This window comes from Rattus rattus, chromosome 5 (genome assembly GCF_011064425.1).
Source record: "Rattus rattus isolate New Zealand chromosome 5, Rrattus_CSIRO_v1, whole genome shotgun sequence".
NCBI lineage: Eukaryota > Metazoa > Chordata > Mammalia > Rodentia > Muridae > Rattus > Rattus rattus.
Window position 1 is genome coordinate 158,479,195 of NC_046158.1, and position 20,644 is coordinate 158,499,838.

General features: G+C 46.9%; 2 protein-coding genes across 2 annotated transcripts in view; one reads left to right on the forward strand and one right to left on the reverse strand.

Annotated features, from left to right (window-relative positions):
- Positions 1-215: 215 nt before the first annotated feature.
- On the forward strand, positions 216-3,558 carry Slc2a4rg (SLC2A4 regulator). The gene is given in 11 exon segments (XM_032902660.1): positions 216-242; positions 326-459; positions 1,659-1,702; positions 1,705-1,856; positions 1,933-2,017; positions 2,076-2,186; positions 2,189-2,233; positions 2,236-2,434; positions 2,511-2,534; positions 2,588-2,632; positions 2,634-3,558. Coding segments are annotated over 11 exon segments (924 nt in total). The 3' UTR covers positions 2,692-3,558.
- Zbtb46 (zinc finger and BTB domain containing 46) overlaps positions 3,221-20,644 on the reverse strand; it is a 68,601-nt gene continuing 51,177 nt past the window's right edge. Inside the window, exons 4-5 of the mRNA XM_032904973.1 lie at positions 10,780-10,955; positions 3,221-6,919 (exon numbers count right to left, since the gene is read on the reverse strand). Coding sequence (XP_032760864.1) covers positions 6,515-6,919; positions 10,780-10,955 — 581 coding nt within the window. The 3' untranslated portion in view covers positions 3,221-6,514. The remainder of the gene's footprint in view (positions 6,920-10,779; positions 10,956-20,644) is intronic.

The window sequence follows — 20,644 nt, forward strand, 5'->3', positions numbered from 1 at the left end:
TGTGCCCGCATCACTGCAGGTACAGGTGGGCAGGGGTACTGCCAGTTTCTTTGTGAAGATGGCGTCTGGTCTGTGCACACTTTGGGCTCCGAGGGCATGGCAGCTGGGGAGGCGCATTGGCCTGTGTTTGTGTGTCATTGTGTATCTGTGGGTCAAGCCAGGCTAAACTGAGAGACCAACTGATGCTTCCTGTGAAGGCAAGTTGAGGTAGGGCCATGCAGTCCATACCAGCTGCATCTGGTGTGAGAGTTGGGCACCAAACAGATTTGAGATAGAGTCTGGGGTCCCAGGTCCACTCTCCCCCCCACTCTCATCCCCATTTCAGGACCCTTCTATAGGTGGCAGCCTGGTGGGCTTGGAGTTCTCAAAGCTGCAGAAACCTCAGACCATGAACCCAAGGCTGAAGCCTCAGCGCAGCTCCCAGTGCCTTCTGTCCACATATCCAATGCCAGCAAAGAGGTGAGGTGGTGGTCGATACCCCAAGTGTGTGTGTATATGGAGTAACCCAGTGTGTGCTAGAGTGACAGATGCCAGCACAGATGTCAGAGGTCTCTGTGAAAAAGGAGTCTCAGCCTAACTATCTAGGGGCCCTGGCCCCTACCTTCACACTTGCCAGCCCTATACTGCAGCAGGGGCTGACTATTCAGAGATTCGCCTGTGCTTTGAGCCCAGTCTCCTTAACACACATGCACACGCACACGCACATGCACACACACACGCGTGCACGCACACACACACGCACACACACACGCGTGCACGCACACACACACGCACACACACACACACACACACACACACCCCTGGCGCTTGGCCCATACCTGTGCTGGCTGGGAAGGCTGAGCCATTGCTGTCCTTGCCCACTAGGTGAACTAAGTGAACCTTCAGAACTCTACTCAGCACCAGGGTCTGAAGGAGCCATTATGGAAGGAAGTGTGTGTTGTTGAACGCAAGCCTCTTATGGACCCCTGTCCTGTCCTGCCCTGTGATTCCTGGATTTTCAACTCTGCATCCTAGGCTGGGGGTGAAGACAGGTCTCCTGCCTGATGTCCACACACATGTTCAGGCCTGCACATGTCCATGTTGGGCAGCCTCATCTCTAGAATATGCTCCCCACCCCACCCCCCCCACCCCCACCCGGGGCTAGGGTTGAAGGCTGGAAAGGTCACAGAGGCTGCAAGCCTTATAAGCCTGTCTACCAGCCCCCTCTGTTTGGGGGCACCAGCTGTCACCTTTAGTCCAGATGAGACTCAGAAACCCATGCTCGAGTATGGGCTGGGTCCGAAACTTCTGGGGTTTTTTGTTTTTGTTTTCCCAGACACTAAGCCTCTATGGAGCAAGCAGTGTCCCCAAACATGATGTGCCACCTTCTAAGCTTGCCTCTTGGACTCTCTAAGAGATTATCTGGATCCTGACTGCCTCTCGCTGAAGCCAAAACTGTGACTGCACTTGGCTGGCCGTGCTGCTTCCGGGCCATGCCGGCCTCCCTGCCTTCTGCTGGAGAGGCTTTGCTCTAAGTCTCTGAGGTCAAACTCTCCCAGCTGCCCCTACTCCTCAAGGCTCACCTGCACAGGTGGCAACTCATAATCAGAGACTTGGACAGAGCCAACAGGCAGCAGTTTCCGCAAAGCAGCTTGAGCCTTCTGAGCTCCCGTGTGGAGTTTCCCTTCAGAGTCTGGCTTGGAGCCCTGGAAGGAAGCCCTGGTTCACCTTAAGGCAGCTACAGCAGTAGCAGCAACAGTGGAGACTGGAGCTAGGACCCGACCAGCAGCCAGTCTTCTCCATCCACTCCGTCACCCCTGCTGCCCTCTGAAGCAGCCCACTTTCTGTTTGGGGAGGCTACCCTGAGAAAAAGGAAGGTAGGCCTGGGGAAATACCCTCTAGGGTTGGGCAGGACAGGGTGGCCACTGTTGACCTAAGCCCCTATCACTTCAGAGCGCTATTGGGGTCACGTTCCAGTGTCTGTGGAAGAGCTGTGAGGAGGTGCTATGCGTAGTGTCTGGGATGCAGAGACATACCTGCTGTGCGTGGGACTGGGAGTTTGGCCAGGGTGGGGTCAGGCCTCACTAAAACTTAAGCTCTCATCTCTGTTCCTTGCAGGAGGTAGGCAGAGCCAGAGCAGAGCGATGGCAAGGAGGACTTCGACAACACGGAGCTTGATCCTGGTATGGACATGCTGCCTAATGTGTTGTTAGCCTGACTCCAGTGTCTCCTATAGTCTCCATGCCACTCGCCTTCTTCATGTGGAGCCCCCAGCTCTTCCCAGTCTATTACAGCCCTTAGCTTTGTCTCCACCTCCCAAGCTCAGCTGTCCAGCTGTTCCACAGGCGTGCCACAGTGACCATGCCTACCAGCCAAGTGAGGCCACAGAGAAATTGGGGTCAAGTCTCAGAGCACTCTGGAGAGAAACAGTTCAGGGGTTGTGGCTCATTCCATAGCTGTCTGGCCACCTGGGGACAGGCCAGGAACTACATACCAGCCCTGTCCTTGGGGCCAACCTGACGTATGTGTAGTTGGAGGGGCTGGGTGTGTACTAGGTGGTAAAGGTCTCAGCTGACGATTCTCCATACCCCCTGCGTGTCTCCTCCAGGAAGCCCCGGGTTGATGCCAGAAGGTACCGGGAAGTGTATGGCATGGGACTTGTGGTGCTCAGCTTGTGGCTGGAAGAAAGCCTGCTAGCAGTTCCTGGACTGAGCCAGTCTGTGATGCTACCGCCTGGCCTCTTTCTCACTCCTAGCCTGACCCTGCAGCAAACCTGTGGTGGGGTGACTCCTGGAGGGGAGGAATGACTGCATACTCAAAGCGCCTTGAAACTGCTTGTTGTCCTTTGGCTGCAGGGGCAGTTTGCCTCCCTGTCTGTCACTTACCTACTTGTCGAAGATGTTGATGGACCCTGTAAAGCCTGTTTAAGATGCACTTTGAGAGGTATGGGGAGGAGTCTCGTGCCCACACGTAAGGTGGTGGTTGCAGGACCTTGAGACTGACGTTCACCATGATAATGAAGCTCAGGTGTCTTGTGCCTTGGCCATAGGAGTTGAGGAGAAAAATTAAAAATTGTGGAGATTGTTTGTTTGTTTATTTTTCCAGAAACCAAGGTTACCTCCCCCGGGGAAAGAAATGGAACTAGGAGGGAAGCAGAAAGTGAATGATAATCAAAGAGCAGGCAGCTGTCCCCCTCCATCCAGCAGCAGATCCAAGGAAGGTACTATATTCAAACCACACAGGAGGCATCTGCATGGAGCAGCAGTTTCCCATTTTATTTAAAGTGACTGTTTTGCAAGAATGTCTACACTAAATCCCATCACAGAAAGGAAACCCACAGGCAACCTGGAGCACACCTAGGCAGACAAATGGCAAGAACCACTAGAGAAGGTAACCCTTACCTGTCTGTGGCTATCGAGAGAGAGCAGGACAACAGAGCAGTGAACCCCACCACTGATTATGACAAACCTCCCACAAATATTGAACACATCTTCAGTACAAACACAGTTTATAATAATTAATATAAAGTCAATATAATATAGATTATCCCCAGAAAAAAAATCAGCAATCTTCAAACACTGCCTTCTTTTTTCCTTTTTGTTGACAGATTGAAAGCATGTTGAAAAAAATAAATATTTAAGAAAAGCACACACAGCACCCTCACTACAAGTGATTCTAAAAGAGCCACATACAAATCACAATAGAGTCTGAAAAATAACACCACCGTTAAGTATGGCTTCTTAGGAGTTGTACATGTCATAGAATGAGCCAAAGTAGGAGTATCTTTCATAATATTGCAAAAAGTTCCAGTTTTGCATTTTCTCGGGTTTTGTTTTGTTGCCTGTTTTTAAAGGAAGATGTGCAAAATTGGAAGCATAGCTGTGTCTTCTGAGTCAGGTCCCTGTCCTAGCAGTGTCCTGGTCCCCAAAACTCAGAGTCCAAATACACAAACTGGTTGGGATCCAAAGACCCGTGCCAAGGTCATATCACTTTCTCATCTCAACTTCACAGCGCCCACAACATGGGCTGTATTTTCCACTTTGGTGTTACAAACACCAGAATACAGACACACACACATACAAAAAAAAAATACAAAATGTGAAATGTAATCTACACATTTTTCTTCTTCATAAAAAAATATTTATTAGTTTGAACATTGATTTAAAAAAAGTCACATTTAAAAAAAAAACGTATACATACATCTTTTCCCTCCATGCCTCCTGAGATGGATGTGTTCATCTGGATCTCTAGAGTTCCACTTTCCAGTTGGAAACTGAGCGAGAACGAAGCCTGCTACAAGGCAAACACTTGGAAGGTGGTGGGACCAGAACTGGGACCCTCAGTTTTCTGGTACAGTACTGGTTTTAAGGAAGTGCCCTGGTTCCGACAGGGAACCCCAGAAAGGCCAGAAAAGGCAGTCTGGAAGGGGAGCCAGTCAGAGCAAGACATCCTGAGTGGAGCACAGGAGCCTTGGGAGGTGGGCCAGGGGTCCTGCGTCCTGGGCAGGACAGCCTGAGAAGTTGGGACTGATACAAAAACCCAGAGACAGTGGTAGCAAAGGTCTAGTTTCCAAATGCATTTTATAAGAAAGTGTTTAGAAAAGGCATTTCAAAAGAGGGAGAAATGTACTAAGTCTGGGAGCTCTCAATGGGCCCTGGCAAGGCTGGAGAGTCTCAACCTGGAGTTTTGTTGGTAAAAGGAGGTCTAGCTATATCATCATAGATGGAAATGTACTCCAGAACTGGCGTGCCTCAGAGCAAGAGGGCAGTGAGTAGAGGGACACACAGCTTCCCAGGCATCTGTTCCTACACACTGTGTATAGGAGGGTCCTGGTCCTCTCCTTCCTGTTGTTTTGTTTAAAACAACAGAAGCTATGACTACTTCCTTCCATAGGACCAGGCCAGCACCCTCTGCAGCTTAGGCAGCTAGTGCGTGAGGAGTGTCACAAGTGACGTGTTCTGCACAACCACTGGGACCTAAATTACAGTTTTATTATGGCGTCTCCTTACTTACCAAAGAGAACAGATGTGCCAGTTTTAAAAAACAAAGTATAAAAGCTATCTGAGTGTCTGAGAAAGGGAAACAAAACTCTCTAATTGGCCCTAATGCTTAGTAGCTTTCTGAGCCCTTGCACAGGGTGGGGATTAGCCCAGCAGCACTCGCCAGAGCGCTCACTGAACAACCACTGCAGTGGGCCTTTGGGAGTTGAGGTGGGCGAGGGACGGAATGTCTTGATAGTTTGTCAGAAACAGCCTCAAGAGAAGGGCAGGCTGCAGCATCTATATCTACCCTGCCAGTGAGTGGACAGCTGTCTCCCTGGGCCTCGAAGCCATGGAAATGAAGCCCACACTTCATAGAACAAGTGAGAGAACCTGTAGAAATACAGCAAGAGGACTTGATGAAGGGTTGAAGGAAACCACTCCACTGGAGTCCTATCAAGTGAGAAAAACAATTTGAAACAAAGTAACCTGTAGTGACCACCTCCAAATGTCTCTGACTTCTTTAAAATTTGGTTCCTAGGCAGAGAGGCATAGCAGCACACTGCAGCTAGGAACACCCACCTCCAGTGTTAGCAGCAACAAAGGCAAGAGCTGAGCTCTATCTGGTCCAAGGAGGGATCAGCAAAAGCACAGGCAGAACTCAGGGTGCACAATGGGGCTCTCCAAGAAAGTGCACACAGAACAAAGAGCTGTGGCCTTTGCAGCTCAACCCTGTGAGCTTCAAGTGGAAAGTATCCGGCCACAGGTCCCCTCTTGAACAGACAGCACTCCTCCTCAGCCTGCCAATTAGGTAGCTGCTTCCCACAGAGATAGCACCTGGAGCCTAGGGCTTCCAGAGAGGCATCTGCAGCCGTTTTGTGTTAAGCACCAAAGCCTGGAGGTAAGAGGGTTGCAGGACTTGTTGCCCACTAGGTTCCACCAGCTGCTATGGGACAACAGAACCCAAGAGGACAGAGTGACACAGGGCCATAGCCCATAACCTGACTGCTTGGGGAGGGGGGGAATAGAAGGAGATTGAGCAATGCTGTGGATGAAGCAGTTTGTGTTTATGCAAAACTCAACACCTACTCAGGCCTGCAGACTGGGGGGCTGCCCTCACGACCATAACCAGTGCTGACCCTGACCTGTACACTGAGTCATCTTGCATTCCTAGCCAGGTTCACAGCAAAGGGCTCCTTTGATACCCTGAGGAAGCATACCCAGGCCTTGGCGCAGCCCTGCCCATGCATCTAGACACCTGCTGGGGATACCTGGACAGGTGGGAGCATGCATTCTCCCTTTTCTTAAACCCACACTGTACCCCTTGCTTCGTGTTCAGTCCTAGTGCTCCCCGGTTACTGGAGCCACACCCAGTTTTTAGCTCACAGGACCAGTTTCTGCAGTGGGGAGGGTATAGCACAGAGGAGGGCCTGTAAGAAGAGCTTCAAGGAACTAGCATGGCCCTGCTCCTGGGTAAGCAAAGATCCACTAAGACACACACACAGGTGAACAAAGCGATTCCGCCACCACTCACCCTGCCCCCTAGAGCAGGGCCCCTAGGAGATCCAGGCAAAGTCTTTATCAGGCTCCCCAGCGGGGCTGTGAGGCCCCTGTGGAGAGTCCTCATCATCCTTGTCATCTCCCAGCAGTGCATCCTCATGTGCCAAACCCACGTCGTCCTTCCATTTGGCCACATCCTCATCCTCGTCCTCACCCAGCTCCTCCTCAACTTCCCCTCGTGGATCATCCGGGTCCTCCAGGTATGGCCCTTCACCAGCAAACAGTGCCTCAGGGGAGCCCTCCCCACCTCCACCGTGGTCCAGTGGTGTGCCCACACCCCGGCCAGCACAGTCCGCACACACACCATGGCGACGAGAGCCGTGCTTAATGCCCACGCTGGCTGCAGACATGAACACGCGGCTGCACACTTTGCACACGTACTTCTTGTCCTTGCTGTGGACCTAGAGGGACAGAATAGTCAGTGGAAGGGTGAAGTATTGGGGTGAGGAGTATTAGGTCATGAGAGACACAGGAGGGACAGCCCCTGACAGGGACTGTAGGTAACATCTATCTGGAGCCCCCGTGGGCAATATCACTAGAGGCAGCAAATCGTCTTGGGGATGCTATAGGCACCAGGGGAAGCCCTGCCATGCCACCAGCTACAAACTGGGCCAGATCCCAACATACCTGTATCCAAGTACTCTCACTCAATGGTACAATTCTCACTGGGTCATATGACTCCTTCTTCCTGAAGTAGCCTTCCTACAAACTTCCATGCAAAGCAAACTGAGAGGCTCCTATCAGTCCTAGAGAAGCTCTGGAGCCCAGATCACATTAACTCTGTGCAGGCAGAGGCCTGGCAACCCAGGTGGTGCAGAGCTAAGAGTTACAACACTGCTCACCTGGGTGCACAGGACAGGGGACCCACACACAGCTGTGGTTGGAAGCTGCAAGTGGAATCTTCCTTCAAGGAAGCCCAGTCTAACTTGGTGAGCTAAGCAGCATGGGAGCTACAGGTGAGGAGTAGAGGGAGAGGGGTCAGCACAGAGTCCTAAGAGAAGATGGGTGGGAAACAGACTGCAGCCTGACAGCAGGGCAGTGGAGTTGAACCCCAGCCTGGCTCCTATGCACATTGCTTCCCTGAAAAGGGGCAAGACCTTCTGCCTGAAAGGCAAGGACAGAGATGTGCAGTTAAGGTCAGCAGAGGAAATATGGCAGCCAGGGAGGGACAGCAGCAGTCGGTGCCCTGCCTGTTGTAGTAATTAGCAGGAAAGCACAGTACGCTGTAGAGGGGCCTTGAGTGTGAAGAACACAAAAGTCTATAGAGTTCCTGGAGTAGAAGCAGGAGGCCTGGGCCTGTGGAAGTGTGCATAGGAACTAGTGTACTCCGTAGAAAGTTAGCCCATGCAGAATTGCCTTCCAAGAGATGGGATTTGTGGGGTACCTATAGGGGTTCTCAACCTGGACAGCCTCACTGTACCTCCCTGTATATAAGACCTGACCCTAAGCTTCAAAATGGAAGCTGGAGGAACCCAGAGGAGCCCATAACTGCCCCTGGCCAGGCAGTCCTAGGCCACACACAGATGGACTGGTCTCAGGTCAACACCCTAGAATACATTTCCTTGCTAGAAGCTTCCCCAGACTCTAGGCTCCCTTCCTTCCTGCATATGCTGCCACCAGGACTGCTGGAGAGCAGGCTACACACAGCTAAGGGGGTGGTTATAACTTGTTCCCACTATTCTGAATCTGCCAGTTCTCCAACTATAAGCATGACGGCAAAGGGCTCCTCCACTCAAAGATTTGACCACAAGATGGCACTGTGGTTCTGTCTGGGCCTTGAGAGCTACTCTCCTGTCCTGGGCTTCCCAGGCTTCCAGACCCTAAGATCTTGGGGAACACCCAGCCTCCCCTTTCTTGAATATACCATTCTTGCACGCAGAGTTGCCTTCCACAGAACTCTGAGTTATGTCTCAAATATCCATCAACTGACAAAAACTTGGGAAGCCCACAGCATGACTTGAAAAGGATTGTCACTGGGGGACTTGAAGCTGGGGTGCCAGCTTCATAAGCTTCCCTAAAAGCTTGATTCTAGAATATGTAATAGCCTAGTACATAGGGCACTTTGGGTTCTTTGGCTTGAGTGTCTCTCCCTCCCTCAGGTGGCCTGAAATTCTCAACACCCTTGTTTCAGCCTCTATGATTCTGCAGTTATATCTACAGATGTTTTACCATGCTTGGTTTTATGTAGTGCTAGTGCTCAAACCGAGGAGTTCTGCATATTAGGCAAACTCTCTACCAACTGAAACACACACACACACACACACACACACACACACACACACACACACACACGAGCTCTTGTTTGCCATTTTAAACCCAAAGTTTCACAAAACTTAGGCCAAGCTAACAGCAGTGTTGATTAGACAGGAGCAGGCCTAGGAATCTGGCACTACAAGATTCCTGTGGCCTGGGAACTACCATGGGAACTACCATGGGAACGATCAGCTGTGCTCTGATGCTCAGAGACGACAAAGATGTTTCAGGGAGCCTCTCCTCAGAACTCACCCATCCTAACTGACATGCCCAGGAAAAGAGAAGGATGCTGGGCGTCCTGCAGTCTGCTGCCACTCCTGTGACAACGGTGTTTAGAATACTTCAGACCATGCCTTCCTGATCCTGTCAGTGTACAGAGTGGCCCTCAGCACTGTATCTTCACCTCTGCAGGGGCTTGGAAGGGCTTTTGCTTGCCAAGAGGAAGATGGTGAGCATAGTGATTTGGGATACAGAGCTACATCTAAGCAGAGAGGGTCATATGTTTTCAAAGATAGGCATTCCAAGGAAACCATGTAAACTATAGACCTTTTTCTCACCCAAGCCTTGACACATGGGGCGTCACAGTCATCAAACACAAGATCTACCTACTCTGTAGGTAGCAGATTCTGAGCTTGGTAACAGGCTGGTTTAAAACTTATCCTCCTGCCTCCTCCTCCAAACTGAGGTGACTCCCGGAAGTGGAAACAACTACCCCATATGAAGGGCAGGCAGAGTGAGCCAATCTCAAACAAGGGTGAATGAGGTTTCAGTTAAGAAAATGCCCACTTGGGGAGGGGAGGGGTTAGGGGGATGTTGGCCTGGAAATCGGGAAAGGGAATAACAATTGAAATGTAAATAAGAAATACCTAAGTTAATAAAGATGGAGAAGAACAAAAAAAAAGAAAATGCACACTTTTTTAAGACTTTTCATTACCTACAAGCTGAAAGTCAAGACGCAGTATTCTCTGAATAGGAAAAGCTGTGTGGAGGTGACAACAGTCAGCTTAAGTTTACCTCAGTCTGTAAAACTCTGCAGACTCAGCAAACAAACACTGAACTAGTGAAAGTTATTTTGTTTCTCTTTTTGAGACAAGGTCACATGTATCACAGGCTGGCCTTGAATCTGCTAGTAACTGAGGATGACCTTGAACTTTAAAAAAAATTTACTGTGTGTGTGTGTGTGTGTGTGTGTGTGTGTGTGTGTGTGTTTATGTGCGCGCGCCCGTGTGCCTCTCAACACCATAACTGTCCACACAGAGGACAACCTATAGATAGAAGGAAGTCTGTTCTCTCCTTCCAACTATGTGGGTCCTGGGATGGAACCCAGGTTGTCAAGCTTGGTGGCAGGCATCCTCATCCACTGAGCCAACTAAATATCTTGAACTTCCCATACTCTTGACTCCACTTCCCAAGGGTTGGTATCACAGGAATATTCCATCACGTGGTGCTAGGCCTGCTGTGCCATTCCTTAGTTCTCTGACCCTAACTGCAGGCCTGCAAGACATCCCCTAACTCCATCTTCCTCTAAATGTTCCCCTTCCCAAGCCCTGACTCATTTTTAGGAGTTCTAATTCCCTGAGCCTTGCCTGCTATAAACTGCCTGTGCCTGCCTGACTTTGCTGATGTGTCTGGCTTGAACCAATCTACTTGTTTCTCGACAAGGTACTAAGAGCCAGGCACAAGAGTAGGGATGCAAACAGGTAGGCCGGAGTGTAGGTAGCAGCATGCACTCTGCAGTGGCTGAGGAGGCCAGCAAGCAGACAGCAAGTGATGTGCCATCACTCTCTGCACTCAGACTCAGACAGGCTTGGAGCCCCCGAGGAGAGGCGCAGTAATGGGGTCAGGGCAGCTCTCCCCGTTCTGTTCCACATTCGCTCTGCAAGGCACCTATTACTGGGGTGGAGGGTTGGGATATCCTGGGTATTCTACACCCTGCTCCTGACCTGCCTGTCAGGACATCTGAGACAAAATGGTACTTGTACCCTCATGTACTGATGCCTGCACTCACCAGAGTATGTCGCTTCATGTGCTCTCTCCTAGTGAACTTCTTGCCACAGATTTCACAAGGGTAGGGCCGCTCTCCAGTATGTGAACGCATGTGTCTCTTAAGGATGCACTGGTGCATGGCTGAGAAGCTGCAGTAGGGGCACTTGAACTTCTTCCTGATCACCGTGAATTCGTTCACTGAAAGACAGTAGAAGAGCCATTAGCACCTGACCTCACGTGACCAACCACCTCACTCCACCTCCAAACAGACAGTCTACCCACTCATCGGAGTACAGGGGGGTGGCTGCATAGCTCCCAGGAGCCTCCTGCAAATCAGACAACCTTCCAGGACTTTGCTGAGATCATATCAGAGCTTCACTGAGTCAGCAGCTTGCTATGGGAACAAGTCACCCTACATAGCTGTCTTAACCCTGTTCAGAGCTTCCCTATACCTGCGATCCCACTGGACACCAACACATGACGTTTGGCATGGATGCATTATATACTACCCCGGAGAGGAAGATAAGAAAAACTACCACTCAAGCTGGGCAGTGGTGATGCACACCTTTAATCCAAGCACTTGGAAGGAGGAGAAAGGTGGATCTTTGTGAATTTTGAGGCCAGCCTGGTCTACAGAGTAAGTTCCAGGACAACCAGGGCTACAACCAACAAACAAACGAACAAAAAACAAACAAACAAAAAACAGCACTCAAGTATGGCACAAGCCCAAAAGCTGGGAAGAATAATCAAATGGTTTAATAAAGTTCTGTCCTGATAACCAGGCAGCTCACTGTGGCAGGGGCACTTCACTGTCATCTCTAAGTGAATAAATATACAATCAATCTCAAAAGTTCAGGGGATCACTCAGTGTCCCCCGTATTATTCTGCTCCTGAGGTCCCAGCCGCAGTGTGGGTCTTGGAACTGAAGAGCACAGAGAACAGCCTTGAGAGCACCCAGGTGTGCACAGGCCTGATAATATCAGGGAGACCCTGTTTAAGTCATAGGGAGCCTAATGCTTATATAACAGTCTTTTATCCTCAAATCTCCTGCCATTCTAAGTACCTAGGATGTGCTTCAGGCCAGTGAACACTGAGCACTCTGTGCTAGACCTGGAGAGGCCCAGTTTACCCCAGTATCTGTAAGCCAGGCTCCGATACATCACAACAGGCAACTGGTCATTTCCCCAGAGCTACTGTACACGTTCCTGGTTTCTATGTTTCTAAAAAGGATACTGAGTTCCTGCAGAAAGCCAAGTACATTCTCCCCAAGACTCCCTTTTCCTTAAGATTCAAGTTCTTAGTAAGGTCTTTAATCCCTGCACCTGGGAGGCAGAGGCAGGTAGATTTCTGAGTTTGAGGCCAGCCTGGTCTACAGAGAAAGTTCTAGGACAGTCAGAGCTACATTGAGAAATACCATATTGAAAAAAAACAACAAAAACAAAACAAAAAAGATTTTCTTTGTGTGTGTGTATAAGGCAAGCTCGTGTACAGGTAGAAACTGGGGACAGGAGTGGGAAGATAGATTCATCACAGCCTAGAGAATGAAGCCAGTCACTATGGTCAGCAATCTGGTTTCTTTTGGGTCTCTTTCTTGTATGAACACTATGTGTACTTAAAGAGCTGAGATCATATGTGTACTGGATGGAATATCACACGCAGCATATTGTGACCTCATTTAAACCATCATTTTAACCACACATCCTAAGTGTTTGGATAACAAGTAACTTATTAGAGATGGTGGGATTGCACATCCACATTGCTTACACTTTGCCCACAGAAATTCTTCAGTAGGTCTCAGAAGCAACTCCTGAAAGGCAGACCCTGTTTCTATTCTCTGCGCCTTTAGCCAACCCCAGTGCCCAGTGCCAGGGGAGCATGTGAAACAGTGTAGCTCCCACAGACGGGCCTTCCCAAAAATGGGTCCCAGTAGGAGACTAGAGCATGTGGCAGTGATGGTCGTGTGGTGCCGGGGTTTCTATGTATACTAGAAGGGAGACAGAGAAAAGGCAGTCGGTACTTAGCTCTGCGTGACCAGAACTAGTGGCATACTCATGGCATATGCCATGTGACAGAAGAAACACACATCTGGCCACTACGCACACCAGTCCTGGAGCTCCCAAAAGGGAAAACACGAGCTGCTTTTTGTCCTTTCCTTTCAGGTCTTGACTTGGCTCACATTCCAGGCAACAGAGCAATGTTCCTTAGGCAGAGACACTGCCTGTCACAAACCTCCACAATGGCCCTTCTCACTCCCATGATTCCTACTTTCCTCTTACCACATTTAAAATAAATGAGCCGGGGTTGGGGATTTAGCTCAGTGGTAGAGCACTTGCCTAGCAAGCGCAAGGCCCTGGGTTCAGTCCCCAGCTCCGAAAAAAAGAAAAAAGAAAAAAAAAAGAAAAAAGAAAATAAATGAGCCACTCACAGACAGAAAGGGAAAGCAAGGAGCCAAGTTTCTACAACATTTTTTTTAAAGATGTCTTGGGGTTGTATCCACACTTTTTATTCTATAAACACAAAGACAAGCGCTGTGGTTGAGCGTGCTTTTAATCCCAGCACTCAGGAGGCAAGGGTAGGAGGATCTCTGAATTTGAGTCCAGCCTGGTCTACAGAGCGACTGCTGAAGTGACAGTAGTTAAGAGTATACACTATCCATAAAGAGGACCTAGTTTGGTTCCTAGCACACACACTGGGCAACTCACAGCCACCTAGAACTCCAGTAACACGTGAGCCAACACCCTCTTCTGGCCTTCATAGGTACTACCACCATCCCCACAATTATAAAAATAAAATGCTGAAAATTTTAAATTAGGGGGCTGGAGAAATGCTCAGTGCTTAGGAGCACTTGCTACTGAATACCCAAGTAGTTCACAATTATCTAGAATTCCAGTTCCAGAGAATCCGATGCCCTGTTGCCTGTGAGCACCAAGCATGGGTGTGGTGCACACATATAGATACAAGCAAAATGGCGCACACATATAGATACAAGCAAACATTCGGGCAGGTAAATAAAAATAAATTAAACTTTTAAATGGGACAAGTAAAAATCATGAAACTATAGCTTAAAAGGGACATGGGGGAAGGGGGTACAGAACATTATATGATGTGTATACGTCATATAATGTGTAAATGTCTGGATTGCTTATTGTGAGAAAATGACCAGTGAAATTCATCAACATTAAGAATAAAACTGTAATCATCTTAAATACATCAGAAATTAGTTAGTAAAATTCAATTTTTTCATGGCAAATAAAAATCTGTAAGAAATTTTAAGTGGTTTAATTGCATATTATATTTAAGTACATAATTCAGAATACATGTTAAATGAATAAATGTAAGTAGAAAGCTTTTTTTCTTTTTTGGAGACAGGGTCTCACAGTGTAGCTTTGGCTGTCCTGGAACTCTCTCTGTAGATGACACTAGCCTCAAACTCAAGAGGTCTGCCTGCCTCTTCCTCCCAAGTGCTGGAATTAAAGGCATGCACTACTATGCCTAGCTATAGAAAGATTTCTTTCCTTAGAAGAACAACTCAGTCTAGATATACCCATGATCCCCTCCTTGTGACAGGCTTTGCCCAGAGTGGACATAGATGGCAGGCGGGTGCTCCCCTTAACCCTATACTGCCATACTGGACTGGTGATGTCACTGTAATCCTAGCACTGGAAAGGCTCAATTAGGAGGGTGGAGAGATTGAGGCCAATGTGGGCTATGTAGAGACCTTAACTGCCTCTCAGCATCTCAACCTTATCAGAAAATGCAGGCCAAGGGAAATACAAAATAGCAGAATTCTGCAACATTGTACACCTTGGGACACTTGTGTATAAAAGCATCTTTGAAACTTTGAAACTGTCTATATGACTAGTGAATAATTGCTTGTCTTTTTGTAACATGCAATTTGGTTTAAAGTTTTTACTGTTGCCAAGCCACAAGATGCCACCTTTAGACATCAACAATACCCCTCTAGCTGTAGAACCCACAAGTGGTCACTCAGAAATCTTTTTGTTACTGTCAGGAATACCAAAAAAAGCGCCAGTCAGACAGGATAGGCAGATTTGCTACATGCAGACAGAGAAATCAGTGAGCACTTCCAGAGTCATCAATCATGAAAGGTCCTGTGTGTGTTTCTTCATAGAGCGACAATTTCCAAAGCACAGTACTTGTAATGCATCTCATTAATTGATATAAAAAAAGTTATGCCTCATTTTTCCATTTATAAATGTACCTTTTACATTAAAATAACAAAATATGAAGACATCCAAATTATTTTCAGAAAAATTTTAAACATTTGTTATATTTATTTATGCATTTAGGGGGTGCACACATGGAACAGTCAGATGACAGTTGTAGGCATTGGTTCTTTTCTTCCAAAGTGTGGGCTCAGGGGATCAAACTCAGGCAGTCAAGGTTGGTGGTGCCTATGCTTGCTGAGCCGTCTTGTTTGGCCTTCAGAAAGATTTAAAATATAAAGTGTACATATCTTAAGAATCATCTGCAGTATACTCAGAGGATCTTTTCAAGCCAATCAGAGCCAGCCGTGAGATCTGCCCTACTCTTTTGTTTTGCTACTCTAGGATTTGTATCTGTGGAGTCATCTGGAGACTGACTGGATTCAGTTAACATCGGTCTGGGGAAGTGCAGTCAGTACATTCTTGCTTGCCACAACATAGTATTTTAACTCTGTCCAGCCACATCACAGCGTGCCTGTTTCTACAGAATCATTTGAGCCTAGTGAGCAGTGGTGCTGAAATGATCCTATATGTGTGCCTTGGTGGACATATGTGTGCTCTTTGTCTCTGTTGCACACTCAAGAAAGGCAATATGCCGGGGTTGGGGATTTAGCTCAGTGGTAGAGCGCTTGCCTAGGAAGCATAAAGGCCCTGGGTTGGTCCCCAGCTCCGGAAAAAAAAAAAAAAAAAAAAAAAAAAAAAAAAAAAAAAAAAAAGAAAGGCAATATGCCGTAGACTGTTAGCTAAGCAGCTTTTCAAAAGTTTACAATTCAACTCAAGAGACCTTTTGTGCTTGGTGAGGAGGGCACAGGACTTTTCTTGTGGGTAGATTTCCGAATCCTTCAGTATCATGTATCGTTCACAGGATCTGCACTGTTGCCTGTAGCGCAGCCACACATCTATGTGCACCAGTCTCCACACGGCAAATCTGAACAGCTTACACAATGTCAGCCTGGGTCAAGTCCCCTTCCACTTTCTACCAACCATGGCCTATAATTTCTATATTTGAAGCTTTGATATAGGGGACCATATAATTCTCTAAACCACCTGCAATGGCTATTGTCAACTTGAAAATATATATAATCGCCACAAAGCCTCTGGGTATGCCTGTGAAAGATTATCTAAATTGGGTTTCTTCAAATGTCTGTAGCATCATTCATTCCATAGGCTAGAGGTCCCTGCACAAAAAGAACAAGTCCGGCTGAGCAGCACTACTCACCACTGACACAGACACAATGTGATTAATCTCAAGCTTCTGACCATGCCTTCCTCTCCGGGATGAACTTGCACACTTGAATTGTAACCCAAAATAAACCCTCCCTTAATCATCAGGCATTTGATCACAGCAATGAGAAAAGTAATGTTCTCAGTCCTACCCTCCTCTGCGAGACTCCATATCTAAGACCACTACTGCCTGCCCTAGATCCCTACGGCAGATGCCAGAGAACTAGTTGTCCCTATACTCTCTTAACATGGTTCTTCCCACAGAAACAAGGTTCTTGTCTCTATTTCCTTCCCTCCGGTTGCCTCCCAAGTGCTGGTGCTTCCTTCAATATGTGCTTCTGCATGATTTGACATTCCTCCCATCTCTGGGGCTCAGTGAGTATAAGAAATCTCTCGCTTTAGGGCAGTCACTTCTATGTCTGTGACTTACCACACCTGATTAAAACTCAAACACAGGCAGGGCCCATGTTTATGCGCAAGCGCTCTTACCTACTAAGCCATCTCTCTTTTCATGTTTTCTGTGCTGTGTGCTTTCTGTTTCATGACACCTTTGACACTTTTACTTCTCTCCTGCTACTTTCTTTAAATTTTGCTTTTTTTCCCCTCTTCCTTCTAGACATAGAAATTTAAAACATTCCTTTTTTCTGTAAAGGGCAATTATTTATAAACCATTATGGATGTGGTCTGCAATTTGGGTAGAATGTAATCCTAGTAATTGATGCAGAGGCAGGAGCATCCTGATTTGAGGCCAGCCTAGGCTACAAAGTAAACCTTATCCAGAAGCACCAAAACACAGCTGTGAACAGTAGCTCACACTAGCCCACGCCTTTAAGCTTAGTGCCTAAGAGGTGGAGGCAAGAAAATCAGGAGTACAAGGTCATCCTCAACTACACAGTGAATTCGGGGCAAGACTGGGTATAGCAGACTCTGTCTCAAGAGGATGAAATGGTCATTCTGCAATCAGCTGAGGCAGGAAGATCCTGAGTTTGAAATCAACCTGGGCTATCGTTCCAAAACATTAACTACAAAAAAGTAAGGAAAAAATGAAGGAAGGAAGGAAGGAAGGAAGGAAGGAAGGAAGGAAGGAAGGAAGGAAGGAGTGTTTAGGTGCTGTCTAGTGTCTTCCTGCTGTTGGAGTCTAACCTCAGTTTGCAGATAAGATAAAAGAAAACTTTCCTCCTATGTATTTGGAATATTCTGCACTTGTTGCTATACTATAGAGCTCCTAATTGTGTTGTTACAGGCCAACATGACTGTGAATATAGACACGGAATTTAAACAAAACATAAAGCTGAATACAACAATACAGAAAGAGAGTAACATCTTGCAACCAGATGGGTTTATTCTGGGAATTCAAGGTTGATTTAGCACTGAAAACTGTTCAGATCCTCTCTGTCCTCACTGAGATTTCTGCTTGCTGCTCTGTCCATTACAAAGAATGGCAAAAGCCCAGTCATAACACACTCTTCTCCATTCCTCCCAACTTCTGCTTCCAGAATCTAAAGTTTAAGCTACAAAGTCCACATCCAGAGCTATCTTTTCTATCATTGTGCAGTGATTTTAGAATGACTGAGAAGTACCTGCTTTCTTTAGGATAGTGTTTGATAGATAGATAGATAGATAGATAGATAGATAGATAGATATGTATATGTGTATATGTATATATACATATGTATAATGTGTGTGTATATACATATGTATATATGTGTGTATGTGTGTGTATATAGAGGGAGATAGATATATGTGTGTTTTTCTTTTAGCTTTTCTGTGTCTGTCATATATAAACTGAAAGGAAAAAACAAAAACAAAATCTGGCAAGCAGTACTTTAGTGTCCACTGCTCCTAGCCGTGTACTGAATAAATTTCTCTTTCTAAACAAAACAAACAAAACTTGAGTAGGACTGCAGCTCAGCTGATGGAGGTACAGCATCCTGGGCCCAGTACCAGCACTACATAAACTGGCATGGTAGCTCACATCTGTAATCCTAGGACTGTGGAGAAAGGGGCAGAAGGATCAGCGTTCCTCAGGTCTTCAACAACTTAGCAAGCTTAAAGATGGCCTGGGCCACAGGAGACCCTATTTCAAACAAGTTAAAATTCAAAACACCAATAGTAAAGTTAAATTAGGTATTTACTTATTTAATTTAGTTTAGTTTTGTTTGTTTTGTTTTTGTCTTCTTTTGAGACAGGATTTCTCAGTGTAGCCCTGGCTGTCCTGGAACTCTCTGTAAATCAGGCCGGCATCAGATCCAGGTATCTGCCTACTTCCCAAGTGATAAGATTAAAGGCATGTGCCACCACTGCCTGGCAAATAGATTTTAAAAAAATACTAATTAATTAATTAATAAAAAGAAGACAGCAGCATACACCTGTAATCCCAGAACTTAGGAAGTTGAGGCAAGAGGATCATAGAAATCCAGGAGATCAAGGTTAACCTTGGTGAGATTTTGTCTGGTGTGTGTGAGAGGGCGAGCCTGACAAATTTCTGAGTATTTAATCCGTCTACATTAATATAAGGATTTTATTCCTTGTCTTGAGACAAGTGTCTTTTTTTTTTCTTTTTTTCTGAGCTAGGGACTGAACTCAGGGCCTTGCGCTTGCTAGGCAAGCGCTCTAACACTGAGCTAAATCCCCAACCCCGAGACAAGTGTCTTGCTTGCCCTGTAGCCCAGGCTGACCTCAAACTTGCCATAGTCTTCCTACCACTGCATCCTGAGTGCTGGTTTGTACTTATAAAGTGTGTGTGTGTGTGTGTGTGTGTGTGTTTTCAAATGTCATTCTGTTTTCTTCTCCGTGATGACTTTCAGTTGTTTGTGAAAGACTTAATGTGTTGCTATTATTATTAGCCATTCTTTGTGGCTACGTAGAGAGTTCAAGAGCCAGTCTACAGGTCAGCCTCTTCACCCATGTTATCACTTCACTTCTATGTAAGTTTAAACACCATAAAATTTATAATGCTTGTGCAGGATCATATCCTGTGTTGCTGGAAGTCACTTTCTCCACATCAGCTACCACCCCTGCAGTCGCCTCCTCCTCCTCCTCTTCCTTCTAGTCCACCTCCTCTTCTACATTAGCTCCTAGAAGACTTCTCCCTCAGCCTGGTGCCCGCGTATCTAGCACTGCCTTCTCTTTACTTGTGTTTGACCAAGAAATGATCCTATCCCTGTGGGTCAAGGCTCAGGGTGACAGCTTTGCTCTCTGGCTCTGTGGCTCTCAAAGGACACAGCCATCCACTTCAGTGTTTCCTGCAGAAAACATGTCTCTGGCTGCATTTAAAACTTCTGTTCTACAAAGTACCTGCACATTGTTCCCTCCTGTTGTTATTTGTTTGCTATTCATGAAGCTTCTGAACCCCTTGATGTCCTTTGCCACTGTGGGACAATAAGCTGCTATCTTCCCTGGCTACTGCTTCTGTCTCTTTTCTATCCTCCCCTTTGAAATGTCAACCATGTAAATGAGCCACTGTCCCTGCATTTGTTTGACAATCCCCCTTGAGCTCAGACATTTATCACAGCCTACCTCCAGCTAACAGCTCTACTTTCTGTTGTCTTCTACAATGTCGACTGTTTACACGTTATCCAATGAATTCTTCTGTTTCTCTTTTTTTGGGGTTGGGGATCTCTCATAACCCAGACTTTGCCTCATATTCAGTATGTAGCTGGGGCTGACCTTGAACTCCTGAACTTCCTGCTTCTACCTCCCAAGAGCTGGGGATATAGTTGTGAGCCGCCATGTCTGGCTTATAGCAAATTCTTCATTTTAGCTACTGCATTGCCAGCTCTAAAATGTCTACTTGATTTTGTTGTAGAGAATCCAATTATCTTGAAGTCTTCTATCGTTTAGCCTGCCTTCTTTTCTTTGATTTCCTTGCCTGTGTGTCTGTGTGATAGCTGTCACGTTTCTGATGTAGGCCATCATGAAGCTACAGGGTCCTGAGGTATGTCAGGATAGGATAACCCTCTGTTGTCTTCTATTCAATCCTGGGTATTCATTCAATCCTGGTTAACACAGAGGGATCTCAAGCTAGATGATCTTCCCCTAAAGACGGTAAAGGCTGCTGCTGTCTGTTGTAGCTGACTCTCCTAGAGACAGACTTGGGGAGGGGACTGATCTTATGATGCTCCAGCTCAGCTCCTAGCTCTGAGCTGGTTTAGGACCTTAACCTGGGAGCTCAGTGTCCCCTCATCTTCTCACCTGGCCTAGGCGCTCAGCTTCTTGCTTATTCTGGTTCTGCTATTTGACTGGCATGGCCTCCTGATTTTATAAATTTTGTATACTTCTGGAGTGGCACTCCCCTGTGTATGAAGGCTATTCTAGATACATGTGTGCAGAGTTGGGGTGCTTTATCTGTAGTTTCTTGCTTTTGGTAATTTTGACCCTTAAGAACACCTCTACAGGGCTGGAGAGATGGCTCAGCGGTTAAGAGCACTGACTGCT